Source organism: Corvus cornix, chromosome 20, assembly GCF_000738735.6.
Source record: "Corvus cornix cornix isolate S_Up_H32 chromosome 20, ASM73873v5, whole genome shotgun sequence".
NCBI lineage: Eukaryota > Metazoa > Chordata > Aves > Passeriformes > Corvidae > Corvus > Corvus cornix.
The window spans coordinates 6,796,337-6,809,538 of record NC_046349.1 but is presented as its reverse complement, the minus strand read 5'-3'; the positions used below and the strand labels follow the sequence as shown (position 1 = coordinate 6,809,538).

Sequence of the window (13,202 nt, the reverse complement as noted above, 5' to 3'; positions counted from 1 at the left end):
CACACCCGCGGCCCCGGCGCAAGATGGCGGCGGCGGGGCGGGAGAGGCGGAGGTGGGGCGGCGGCGGTGGCAGACGCAGCGGTGCCCGGTGCCTGCAGCCCCTGGCCTCACGCCCAGGTAAGCGGCGCAACCACGTGGCCGCGGCCTGCCGTGCAGGAGGAGGCGGCGGGGGCGGGCAGCGGCAGCGGGCGGGCGGCGGAGGGGAGGCGGCGCAGGCCCGCGGCCGCCATCTTAGAGCGCGGCCGCCGCTGCCGCCGCGCTCCCGCCGCCGCGCCCCCGCTGTGCCCTCGCCGCGCCTGCGCGTCCCGCGGCCCCTCCCCGCGGCGCCGTAACGGGCTCCTGTCTCCGCAGCCGCCCCCGCGGGCCAGGCGCGGGACGCCCCGCTATGAGGATGCGGCCCCGGCGCGCCAGCGGCGAGCACGGAGCGACGGCCACGCGTCCCGCCAGGCAGCCCGCCACCGTAAGTACCCGCCCGGCCGGCCGCCGCCCCGCTTAGGCCGCGCCCCCGGACCTCTCCCGGCCAGACTGCAGAGTTGTCGCCGCCGCCGCCTCCGCTCCGCACTCGCTGGGCGCCCGTGGCCGCCCGCCGGTCCCGGCCCGCCGCGCCGAGGAGCTCCGTGCCGTCTTCGCCGCCGGCAGGGCAGCCCCAGGAGGTTCCCGGCCGCTTCCCCGCGCAGACACGGTGCCCCGGTCCCCAGTGCCCGTGCTGCCCCGGGAGCGCTACGCTGCTCAGCCCCGGGCTGGGTGACCGAGGGGATGGGTACCGATGGGGGAGGCGGTGGCCTGGCTGCCAACCTCCTGGAGCAGCCGTGGTTCTGGGATGGGGGAGAACCGCGGAGTTGTCCCGGGGGGCTGTCGCTGATCTCCTTTGTCTGCATTTGCTGTTGTCTTGTACAAAATCCTACCTCGGTGAAATGGAAACAAATACCGGTCCTGTTTGCTGTACTTCTTTACTCTGTGTCTCCTTCCCCCTTGTGTGGTCTCTGGTTGTGCTGCTGCTCTAGGTTGTAAGCTCTCTGGGCAGGGACAGCGTTGTACCGTGTTTGTGAAGCACTGTATGCATTGCCATGGTGTATAAAAACATACCGTAATCACCATAAAATGCTTCCTCTGGATCCCTGTCACTGTCTAAGTCCCAGTGTAGTTACATAAAAGTAGAGTGGCTTCTGCCAGGATTCCTGTTAGTTTGGCTGTTTCCTTTTCCCAGGCCTTAAGGGTACTTGGATTTAATACTTGTTAACACTGATCAAGTGATAAAGCTGCTTGGCTACTTCCACCATTCCAGTTTATCCATAAATGGGAGGAGGCAGAGCCAGTGACCCTATCTGACAGCTCTTTTGAGTGATGGGTGATGAAAAACACTGGCAGGTCACTGGAGCTGGCATGTGCCATCCAAGCTGGGCAGGGCTCCGTGCCCAGCGCTGTCTCTGAATCCTGACATACATCACTTTGGGAGCTCTGGTCCCTGCAGTACACACCAGTTCACTCCAGCATGTGCTCTGTGTAATGTGCAGGACGCAGCAGCAGCTGCATGTGCAAGTGTAGCTTTAGTTTCAGGAGGACGGACTAAACATCCTTCAGAGGCTCCCGCGCTCCTACCTTGCAGCCCCTCGGTCTCCAGGGTCACTGTACCCACTGGCTGACACGAGCCTGAGCTGCTGCTGCTGGCCCAGCTTACCTTGGCACCTTTGTGAAGTGACTGTAAGGGCATGGTGGGGTTGGAGTTCAGGAGGGAGTGTGAGATTGCACAACGCTCACCTGCTGAGGCCGTTAAAGGTCCCCAGTTGCATCCTGCGCTCTGCAGCAGGCACAGAACGTTACTTCCCTGCCCTAGAGCAGAGACCCAAACTCCAGGTGTCCACAGTGTTCCACACTTTCCCTTATGTACCCTGCCTGGAAGGATGGGAACATCTTCCAAGGGGCTGAAGGGGTCAAGTTCCTCAGTGCTGATCTCACAGCCGATGCTGTGGGCAGCTGAGCTACTGAGCACTCGCTCTTGACCACTGTTTGCTCCTGCCATTCTGTTCCACTGAAGTAGTCAGTGGGCTTTATGCACAGGAAGGGCAGGAAGGTAACTAAATCCAAGTGACTTAGCCCACAAAAATCCAGAGTTTTTATTGAAGAGCTCCTGTACGTGGCTCCTGCTGCCAGGTACTGTGGTGCTCAGGTGAAGAGCACGCTGTGCGCAGCATTGTGCTGCTGCCGCCCTGACTGTGCTGGTGTGTGCTGTCGGGTGTCTCCAAAGCCTGAATATAGTTAAGTGTCTGAGGTAGCTGGGAATTATGTAAAATGCCTTGTTTCCCCCCAGTTCATTGCCAGTGTGTTTTGGGCTGCCAGAGAAGAGCAATCTGCGGCACTGTTTCAGAAACTTCCCCAGGGGAAGAGTGGTGACTAAGAGAGGAAAAGCCTGGCTGTTTCTCTCCAGCTGGCAACATTAAATTATGATTAAGAGGAGCTTTATTGTTCCAACAGACCTTCTTTTGCATAACTGTTGTTATGCAGATGAAAAAGCAGCAAGGGCTGAAACAGCTGGCTGAGGCCCTGCTTGTGGGACTAGGACTAGGACATGTTGGCCTGGGACATGCAGAGGGTGATAATTCGGGAGCTCCCAACTCCCAGCCTGTGGTTTTCTGAACCACAGAAGTTGTTCCTGAGCCTCCAGGGCTATTTTATATAGCAGATTTTTTTTTTTAATTAAAGCCTTTTGTTGAAATGATGTGCAGTTATGTGTGTGTGAGTTGATTTAAACTGTCTCTGAGGATAACAGATCAGACATGGCCAGTGGTATTGGTGTAGCAGAAGGTGGCACATAATCACAGAGGAGTGTATGTTAATTTTTACAATCTGATGCTCCACTCTTTGGGGAGAGCTAACTGAAGAGGGAATATTTTGAATGCTGGCCTGAAGAACACCCTGGTTAACCCCATTTAACACTGAGCATTCCTCATAGCTAGTCGTGTCCAGGATAACAGGTGTTTTTCAGAACTGAGGTGCTGTTCGTGTGTTCTGGTTCAATTCCTGTTGTCAGAATAAGCTTGTACTGCTACACCTGAGTGCACCAAGCAGATCTGGGACCTTTCCTGCTGTAACACTGGATATTACTCTGTTTTTTCTAGTGTGGTTGCTGAGAAATGGCCAATGAGAATCACAGAAGCCCTGCGGAGGAAGCGTCTCTCATGAGTCACTCACCTGGCACCTCCAACCAGAGCCAGCCCAGCTCCCCCAAACCCATGCGCCTGGTACAGGACCTGCCAGGTACCGACTCTGCCTTTGGGAATTCTTCAGGGCCGTGGCAGCGAGGAGGGGGTGAAGCGAGGCTGGCGGGGAACGATGTGTGTTTCAGAGTGTGCTGTGACAGTGCTGGGCACCTGCAGGCCAGGGCTGTAATGCAGGATGCTCCTCTCCTGACTCTCACTGTCCTCAGATGAGCTGGTGCAGGCTGGCTGGGAGAAGTGCTGGAGCAAGCGGGAGAACCGCCCGTACTACTTCAACCGCTTCACGAACCAGTCTCTGTGGGAAATGCCTGTGCTGGGACAGCACGATGTCATCGTAAGTGCACACTCACTTTGGGGGGCTGTGCCAGGACTGGGGTGTTCATGGTCTGTAGACTTCAGATTACAGGTGTGGGAGAGTCTTCTGTGCCTTCAGAGCTCCTTGCTCAGTCCATTGTCTGGTGTGATTCTGGGGAAGTGTTCCTGTGTCAGGTGCCTGTCAGGTGATGCTGTTCCAGGCGTCATGCACCGCTCAAAGAACACTCAGCGTGGGGGATTTGTGATGAGTTTTTCTCATTAAAGTCTTAAAAAAAGGCATATAGGCACAGATCTAGAAGAGAATCTTTCAGCTTTGTGCAGGTGTCCTTATTTCCATCCACATGGGAGCCGGGAGCAGTGCAATGGGAAGTTAAGAGCTTTCCACTTTCGTTTGGGTCGCTGCAGTGGCAGCGGGGGAGCTGACGTGTGCTGTTGTTGTTTGGACTCTCATAGTCAGACCCTCTGGGACTGAATGCAGCTCCAATGCCACTGGAAGGTGGGGTGGCAGATGCTTCTGTGGAGAGCAAGCAGAGGAAGAGGAGGTTCTCCGAGGAGGTTCCACCAAGTGGCAACAGTGTGAAGAAGCCCAAGGTGGGTGTGGTGTTCTGAAACTAATGTGTGCAGCCTGAAACCAAAGGGGGCTCATGGGAGTCTCCCACGTGTGTTCTGGTGTGGGACTGTTTGGTTCATTGGGCTGCTACTCCTTTACCTGTCTCTCTGGTGTAGTAATTCATGTTTCACGCACACAGGCGGATGTCCCAGGGAACCCAGGTGCTCAGCCAGTCCCCAGCTCTCCCAGTATTCCAGGAACCTCTGTTTTGAAGGCATGGTGTGTTTCACCTGAAGACAAACAGCAGGCAGCTCTTCTACGACCAACTGAGTGAGTTGTATCCATTTGTCTTCTCTTCCTTTCTTAGCAGAGTGTTAGAGACACACAGGTTTCCAGATATCTTTGAGGAACCTGAGGATAAATCACTGCCAGGAGTCTTGATAATTTGGTTTCCTGGCTGGTGAAACAATCCGAAAAACATCTTTAGAATATTTGATAATTAGCCAATGATCTGGTTATCCTGATGACATTTGCTTCTGCCACAGAGTATACTGGGACCTGGATATTCAGACAAACGCCGTGATTAAGCAGAGAGCACCATCGGAAGTGCTTTCTCCACACCCTGAAGTGGAGCTGCTCAGGTCCCAGCTCATTCTCAAGCTGCGGCAGCATTACCGAGAGCTCTGCCAGCAGCGAGAAGGTGAGTTTCTGTTGGACTCCCTTGATTTCCTTCTCAGTCCTGCAGTGCTGTGGTGATCTACCTTTTGTTTTATGCCTGTCTAGTCCTTGTGTTCTCTTTTTGTGATGGTTATACTCTGTGATGTTGTTGGTTAATTGACTAGGCAGAACTTCGTGTGATGATCCTTATGAGAGCTACTGGGCATTTCTGTGTTGTATTGATTAGACCCTTCTTCTGTACGTCTTCAGGGATTGACCCCCCGAGGGAGTCATTCAATCGCTGGATGTTGGAGAGGAAGGTGGTTGATAAAGGGACAGATCCTCTTTTACCGAGTGACTGCGAGCCAGTAGTGTCTCCTTCCATGTTCAGAGAGATCATGAATGACATTCCCATCAGGTACTGTTCACAGACAGGATACCTTGCTGGGATGGTTCTGGGTCAGTCTGGTGCGGTGATTTACCTGCCATGGTTCTGCTGCGGTGCTTCCCTTTGGCTAATGAAGTGATTGGATGCTGGTGAAGGAAAGCTGGGGAGCTGAACCTGGCCTCCACGCCTTTGTGATACTCATGCATATGAATTTAACTTCAGGTTATCCAGAATCAAGTTCCGGGAGGAAGCCAAGAGGCTGCTCTTCAAGTATGCTGAGGCTGCGAAACGACTGATTGAATCCAGGTGGGAGCTCCTCTCGCAGTGCTGTCACGTTCAGAAAAGACAAAAGGGCTATAGGGGCTGCTCATCCTGCCTTATCCAGGACTGGTCATAATGTTATTGAGGAAAAGAAAAGTTAGGAACATACAGAAGAAAAACAGTGGTGCTGGAGCCATCTTTTGATAGTGACATTACTGTAAAATATAATACTGGGAGGCTGAATGTGTGTGGAGACAATGAAGTACTGGGTATGGAATGTCTTCTGTTATCCCTGAGATAAAATCAGGAGTGCTTGGGCACTCACTGTTGTTGCAAAGCAATGAGCTTAGAGTGGTATTTTGTGTACAAGGTAGGGTTTTTCTGACCAGTTCTGGAGACAGAACTGGGGAAGATTGTGGGGTGAACCTTGTGGGGAAAAGGAAAAGCTTGTAAACAGGGTAGTTTTCTCAGAGTCACAAGCCCCTAGCAGTACTTGAAAGTTACAGGCAATATCAAAATGGTCCATTGCCGTGACAGATAAAGGCTTTGTGGGCCTCTCCTGTTGCAGAGAGGACAGCAGCCAGCTACACCAAGTTTTGGAGAGAGCGTGGCAGTCCATAGTCATGCAAACGTCTGGAAGCACTTTCCAGGGAACTGGAGGGGAGTGACAGGGATGGGCCTTGAGGAAGTATCAGTGTCTACATTCCCCACTGACAAAACTTTGGAGGGGGTGGAATATCTTGCTGTGCAGCCGTGAGTTAAATTTTGCCTCTCTGTTTTTGCAGGAGTGCTTCCCCAGACAGCAGAAAGGTGGTGAAGTGGAATGTGGAGGACACCTTCAGCTGGCTGCGACGGGACCATTCTGCCTCCAAGGAGGACTACATGGTCAGTGTCCCGCTGATACGGGGCTGGGCACAGGGAGCTGGGGAGGAGACACGTGGGGACAGGTACAGGTCCTTCTGGAGACGGCTGCCATTGCTTCCTCTCGCTGTGTGCCATGGGAGAGCAGCCTGGAGACACTGAGCACCCCTGGAGAGCCAGTGGTGGCCGTGTGAGAGACTCTGGTTCTCTGTTTCCCCAGGACCGCCTGGAGCACTTACGCAAACAGTGTGGGCCCCATGTGTCTGCTGCAGCCAAGGACTCTGTCGAAGGCATCTGCAGTAAAATTTACTACATATCCCTGGAATATGTCAAGCGCATCCGGGAGAAGCATCTTGCCATACTCAAAGAGAACAATATCTCTGGTACGCAGCCATCTTTGAAGAGCTGTAGAGCTACAGCACTGCAGTTAAAGGCTCCGTGCTCTGGACTGTCCCTGTTCAGAGAGTGTTACCTGTTGGGAGGATAGCTCTGTCTCGAAAAGTCAGAAAGTCTGTGTTTCAAAGTAAGAAGCAGCCGGTCCAGCATAGGCCTCAGCTGTCAGTCACAGTGTCTGTGCAGTGAGAGGCTGTTTTCCATCAGGTGCTGTGCCCAGCTGTAACATCAAATACTATAAATAATGTGATTTGCCAGGATGATGTAGCTTGTTAGGAGCAGGTCACACTGAGCAGGGCATTTGTTAATCTCTCTGAACCCTGCTTTTTTGCTCTGCTGTTTCATGAATTCTTGGGGACAGCTGACACCCCCTTAGTAATGCTGAGTGTTCTCCCTTTATTCTCATTTGCCACATTTCTTGTGTTCTGAGCACCTTTCTGCACCCTTCTGCCTCCCAGTTTCTCACTGTGCACCCTTTCCTGGCAGAGAGTTCACGTTCCTTGATCTTTTTTGTGTTTTTTCTTCCTAGTTCACATCTGTACATCTGCCTCTAGTCACCTTTTCCTTCCTCTGTGGAGTCTGCTTCTTTCATTACCACTGTCTGTAGTCCTTTTCCATTTTGGGTCCTGCCTCTCTTCGGACTCCTTTCAGGTCCCAATGTCTGCCTTTTGCCATTGTATTTGATGCTTGTCTTCCAACCCCACTAAGTCAGGGATTCCTTACAGCTAATCTGTGAGCTCTCCCTGAAGCCGAGGCGATGAATAACCACAAGGTGGAGGGAGATTCCTTTGCCTCCTGCATTTGGCAGCCTGGGAATTTTTATTGTGCTTTGGATGAGTTTGGGGCAAACTGAAATAAGAAACAGTAGCAACAAAAAGAGTGTTTGGAAGATGCCTCAGGATGCTGGGCTGGCTGTGTGCTGTCTGCAGTTCTGCTGGGTTAGAGGTGGAGAAATGCTTTCAAGTGGGTCCTCTCTGTGCTCTGGCAGTTGGAGATGGAATTAATTTGGGGAATCAGCTTTGAACCTAGGTAGCTGCCTACGAAATCTGTGAGGGACCACCATGGTGGTTTTTTGGGTGGACCACCCTGCTCTTCAGCCTTGTTTGGGTCACTGTGTCTTTTGAGGTGGACTGCAGAGTGGTCCTGAATACCCTTGGCTTCTCACAGGCTGCCTTTCTGTTCATTCTCCATAGCTGAGGTAGAAGCTCCTGAGGTCCAGGACAGGCTGGTGTACTGCTACCCTGTGAGACTGGCCATCCCCTCCCCGCCACTCCCCAGCGTGGAGATGCACATGGAGAACAACGTGGCATGTGTGCGGTACAAGGGGGAGATGGTCAAAGTGAGCCGCAACTACTTCAGCAAGCTGGTAAGGGCTGGGCACTGAGGCCACTGCCCCTCAGGGCAGGGTCATCTCCATGTGCTCTGAGGGCAGGGCTGGGCAGAGGATGGCCAACTGACCCTGCAGGGCTGTCAGACGCTGCCATGGGCATGAGGACATGTACTCTCACCTTAGCTGGGATCAGGCTCTGCTGGGAGTATTTCCCAGGTTTTGGGTGTGTGCTCTGAATAAGTGTGCTGCCAGAACATTGTACTCAAACCAAGGCAACCCTTGCTGAGAGACACATGCTGCTGTGCTGGTTCATTCATTTCATGATAGTGACAAGCTGGTGGCTCATGCAGTGACAGCAGATGTGCTGACAACTCCCTGCAGAGCCCACCTGCTCCTCAGCTTCCCTCTCCCTGTCACAATGTGTGTGTATCACCGTGGCTCGGCTGTTCCTGGTGTCTTCCATATCTGGGCTTTCTCTTCCAGTGGCTTCTCTATCGGTACAGCTGCATCGATGACTCGGGCTTTGAAAAGTTCCTGCCCAGGGTTTGGTGCCTTCTCCGTCGATACCAGGTACGGTCTCACCACAGCTGTACCTTAGAAAGCGTTGGCAGCACTGGGAACTTTTCTTTGCTCTGGGAAAGGGCCACGGCCTTGGAGGCCTGGAGCAACACAGGGTTTAGACTGGATCTGTAGTCTGCTTATGCTATGCTGAGGTAGGACTGTGTTCTGGGGAGCAGTTGTGGTCTTGACATGAGACCTCAGTGTGGGTAAAGATTTTTGTGAAGGAAACCTTCAGTAGCTCTTGACTCTGAGGGGCAGCTAAAGGCTCACTTGGGTACAAGAGAAAGCTGATGGTTTTGTGGGGTCAGAGTTGGATAAAATCTCTAAAGAGCATTCTTGGGTACATGCAGGGACCTATATCAATTTGAGAAAGGACAAGGGGGCCCTGCATACCTACAGGAGTGGGTGCATGGACATGTGGCCCTGGGTCTGTGGTCAGTGAAGGGAGCAGCAGGAACAGCAAGAGCAGGCATGGCTCACCAGGGTTTGCTCTCCTCAGATGATGTTCGGTGTGGGGCTGTACGAAGGGACTGGTCTGCAAGGGGCACTTCCCGTGCACATCTTTGAAGCCCTCCACAAGCTCTTTGGAGTGAGTTTTGAATGCTTTGCCTCGCCCCTGAATTGCTATTTTAAACAGTACTGTTCAGCCTTCTTGGACACAGACGGGTATTTTGGATCCAGGGGGTGAGTATTATGTTCCCTTGCTCTGTGTGGGTGTGGGTGCATGCCCGTGAGATGACTCAGGATGAGCTGATGGGGATCTTTGCCTCTTTCTCCAGCCCATGCCTGGATTTCTTCCCTATAAGCGGCTCTTTTGAGGCAAATCCTCCATTCTGTGAGGAGCTGATGGATGCCATGGTCTCTCACTTTGAGGTATGTCTGCTCACCAGTGGGGTTGTTTGGGATGGAGCTCTGCCATCCATCCTCTGCTCCCCACCACTCCTGCGCCCTGAGGGCAGGGGCAGAGGACAGTGACAGCTGGGCACTGCTCTTGAAGCAGCATTTCCTTTCTGTAGGACTCATTAAACACATCATTGCTCAGCCAGTGCTGAGGTTGTTCCTTTTCTTCTTGCACTAGAAACTGCTGGAGAGCTCCAGCGAGCCGCTCTCCTTCATTGTCTTCATCCCCGAGTGGCGGGACCCCCCCACGCCAGCCCTGACCCGCATGGAGCAGAGCAAGTTCAAGCGACACCAGCTCATCCTGCCGGCCTTCGATCATGAGTACCGCAGCGGGTCCCAGCACGTCTGCAAAAAGTAGGCTTTGTTCTCAGATCCTTCTGGGAACACGGCTCTGAAGCTGTGTGACAGAAATATCCTCTCCCAAGCTGAAAACAGTGGGAAGGAGGGAGCAGTCAAGGACAAGCACAGTGCATCATCACCCTGGGTGTTTAGGATGGGCAGACAGCATGGTGAATCCAATGTCTGTTTAATGACTGCTAACTTTAGCTTGTGAGAGGTGTATGCCTTGGGCAGGAGTCCAGCTGGAGCAGGTCACACCTGTGGCGCTGATCCGTGCCTCTGCCAGCCCTCAGGCCTGGTAGCTGCCTGTGCTGCAGCAGCTGGATGTCACGGGGAGAGCAGAGGCAAGGGGCAGCGGGGACTTGATCCCCAGCGGGGCCGGCTGGCCTCTGCTCTGCTGCTGAGGCAACAAGTTAGAGCAACAGCTTGTTTAAGCAACAGGTGCCTGAACACTGAAGTTTTCACCTGCTTAGGACTGATGCCTCCCTGTGCTGAGTCCGCTCTGCAGGGACAGCAAGGTTCCAGCACATGCGTGTACTGGTAGAGGGTGATGGGGCTCTGCAGCATCAGTGCTTCTTCCCTCTGTGAAAGCTCAGGAGCCTCTACTGTACTCAGAACTGCCTGAGGCTGCACTGTGCCTCCCTTCTCAAAATAATGAGAGAAAGGACAGGACAAATGCTTGACCTAGTGATGGCAGGAAGAGGAGGAGCAGGTGTCGATGGCTTTGGGCAGGGGCCCGGGGAGGTGCTGATGCCTGTGCTCTTCCCTTGCAGGGAGGAGATGTACTACAAGGCTGTGCACAACACAGCCGTTCTCTTCCTGCAGAACAGCGCCGGCTTTGCCAAGTGGGAGCCCACGCCGGAGCGGTTGCAGGAGCTCGTTGCAGCCTACAAGCATTCAGGCCGGACCCTCAGCTCCTCGTCTTCCTCCTCCTCATCCTCATCCTCCTCCTCCTCCTCCACAGCGGACAAAGAGAGGGAGCTGGGCCGAGACCAGAGCAGCAGCCGAGAGACTAATCCCAACTAAGGCAGAGGTGCGAGGCAGCAGGGGAAGGTGCCGGTGGCCCCCGGGGGAGGCTGGCCGGGGCAGCAGGAGACTGCTGGGCTGCCACAGCACCGGCCCAGGACTCCTGTGCAGCAGCTCCATGGCACCTGCCTCTCCTCTGCGAACTGCACGCCAGCCCCCAGGAGCCGGGAGCGCCCGGCAAGCCGGTGGGAGAGGAGGCTCAGCCGTGGCCCTCACCAGGGGCAAGGGAGCCCAGTGTGGCGCGGCAGGAGGAGCCGCAGCTCCGCAACGCCGGAGTGCCAAGGGAAGGGGCAGCCAGAGCTGGGACGCGCGCGGGCAGAAGGACGGCGGAACAGATGGAGGGATGGATGGCAAGCGCGAGTGCTGGGCGCTGAGCGCCGCGGCCGGAGGGGCCCCGGCAGGAGAGGGACGGGCAGAGCCCGGGGGCTCCTGCGGCCGGACTGGCCCCAGCACAGCTCCGTGTCCATAGTGTAAATAGTTCTGTCTGTGGCGCCCACGCTCCCGTGGGGCTGCTCCCATCGCATCTGTGTTTTCTTTTCTCACGTGTGAGTCCCGTGTTCGCTGACATTGTGTCCCAGAGAGGGGAGGAGCAGAGGAGAAGAGTTTCTTTGGTGTGTAAAGATGTCTTTGCAGCTGTTTTGTAGTCGTCGTGGTTTTTATGCGGAGCCTCCGGGCTTTATTTAACCTCCTTGGGTTTTGTTTTGTAAGGATTAATTTAACACAGCTAACCATTTTATTACTTTTATCAAGAAGAGCAAAGTCTATTTTTGATTTCTGTTTCCTAGTTCTTAGGAACATTAAAACCAGCATACAGCTCTGCTTGTGTCCATAACTTTCCTTCTTTGGCGTCTGGGGTCTGTGTTCACCCCTGTCTGGTCTCTGCCTGGGTGGAAGGCAGAAAAATGTTGCTGTTTGGTTTTTCAGAATGATCTGGCATCTGCCCCCTTCCAGGCAGTCCTGCCCTCCTGCTGAGTTTTGTTTGAGCCCCTGAAGCAGCCTGACCACCCCCCTGCTCCAGTGAGGTTTTGGTGCTCTCCCATTGGAGAAGTGCAGGGAAGTGCAGTGCCTTTGGACTCCTTGGGGTGCCACAGCACTGCTGGTGCTGGACCATTGTCAGTGCCACAGTAGCACCGGTGCTGCAGCAGTGCTGGTGCCAGTGCCACAGCAGTGACAGTGCCACTCCGAGGCGGGCAGGAATTGCCCAGCCCCAGATGCTGCTGGCTCCCAGAGGTTTCACAGCTCTCCAGAGATGCTTTCAGTGGGGCAAGGAGATCGTTAATGTCCTTTAAGTCAGGGCAATTGGGAATGTCAGCTGTGAAAGTGGCAGTTTGTAAAGCCCTTTTTTGCCCTTTTAATCATTGTTTTTGAGCCAAGACTGCCTGCTCCCGAGGCACAGGTGAGCAGAGATGTGCTGATGCTGGGAGTGTCCCTAACCCATCCTTGGTCAGTCAGTGCACATGAGCCCTTTGCCTGCTCTGCTCCCTCAGGTGAGGGGCAGTTACCTGGTTAAGTATCCAGTGGCCGTGGTCTTACAGGGGACATGTAAACGACATCAGTGGCCAGAAGCCCGGTGACATGGGCTGCTTTTGGAGTCTCCTTTATCCTAACAGAGCAAGAAATGGTGGACAGGGCGTATCAAGTTGACACTGGGGGCATTTCAAGGGCAGATAACCAGGACTAGGTCAAGCTGTGCAAGGGGCTGTGGTGTGAGAGGCAGCTGTGGAAGTAGTGGGTGGTATGGGCAGGACTGGGTGGAAAGAGGCACACCAGGAGCTGGAGCCCTCACATAAAAGCTCCATCAGACTGTACCAAACCTGGACGATTTGAACTAAAGCCTTCACTACCGTTGTCCCTGTGGTGGGCAGTGCTGCTTCTCTCTTGTCTGGGGGGAAGGAGGGGGTCCCTGAGTGCTTTTGTCCCCCTGGGGCTGTTGTAAACGCTCGGTGAGGGCAGCAGCTGGGGGTGGATTTGACCAGCCTTGGGAGGCACAACCTACAGCGTGGGAAGTGCAGGGGGCTTGGCTGTACCCAGCCTGAACCTGTCAAGTGCTGTGTCCCCCAAGTGCCCTCGGCTCGGCTCCCCGGGAATGCTGAACCCCAAGCGCCGCTGCCACAGGCCCCACGCCGGGAAGGAGCATCCTCAGGGCTGACCGTGAGCAGAGAACCCTGGAAGTACCGGGAGCCGCACCAATCCCCCACCAAAACCCGCACCGCCCACCGCATCGACCCCTGCGCCTACCCCTCGCAGCCCGGCGAGGAGGCTCCGCGGGGCCCCAGCACGGCCCGTCCGAGCTCCCCCCCCCCGTTCCCCGTTACCGGGCCAACGCCGCGGCGCTGCCGGCGGCCCCTGCGCCGCGCTCGCCCCCGCAGCGCGGCGGGCAGCGCCCCGCGCCTCCCCCCATGGGGC

At 54.9% G+C, this 13,202-nt stretch overlaps 1 protein-coding gene across 2 annotated transcripts; it reads left to right on the top strand.

Annotated features, from left to right (window-relative positions):
* The first annotated feature begins 10 nt into the window (after positions 1–10).
* On the top strand, positions 11–11,615 carry PCIF1 (phosphorylated CTD interacting factor 1). Of its 2 annotated transcripts, XM_039563744.1 has the most exons (17): positions 11–117; positions 352–460; positions 3,117–3,255; positions 3,425–3,549; positions 3,984–4,121; positions 4,280–4,410; positions 4,626–4,780; positions 5,008–5,155; positions 5,348–5,431; positions 6,172–6,271; positions 6,468–6,630; positions 7,834–8,006; positions 8,454–8,540; positions 9,031–9,215; positions 9,311–9,404; positions 9,610–9,785; positions 10,544–11,615. In XM_039563744.1, exons 3-17 carry the CDS (start codon positions 3,132–3,134, stop codon positions 10,794–10,796), a joined length of 2,136 nt encoding a protein of 711 aa, XP_039419678.1. In that variant the 5' UTR covers positions 11–117; positions 352–460; positions 3,117–3,131; the 3' UTR covers positions 10,797–11,615. The 2 variants fall into 2 exon arrangements, with proteins under 2 accessions (XP_039419678.1, XP_039419679.1); XM_039563745.1 differs by lacking the exon at positions 352–460.
* Positions 11,616–13,202: the final 1,587 nt, after the last annotated feature.

What these genes read in the sequence shown, in the direction of transcription:
- PCIF1 (XM_039563745.1), top strand. Translation starts at nt 3,132, where the DNA reads ATGGCCAATGAGAATCACAGAAGCCCTGCGGAGGAAGCGTCTCTCATG. An exon ending in CCTGGTACAGGACCTGCCAG is followed by an intron (nt 3,256 to 3,424) that starts GTACCGACTCTG and finishes CACTGTCCTCAG; the next exon opens with ATGAGCTGGTGCAGGCTGGC. An exon ending in CCTCCAAGGAGGACTACATG is followed by an intron (nt 6,272 to 6,467) that starts GTCAGTGTCCCG and finishes CTGTTTCCCCAG; the next exon opens with GACCGCCTGGAGCACTTACG.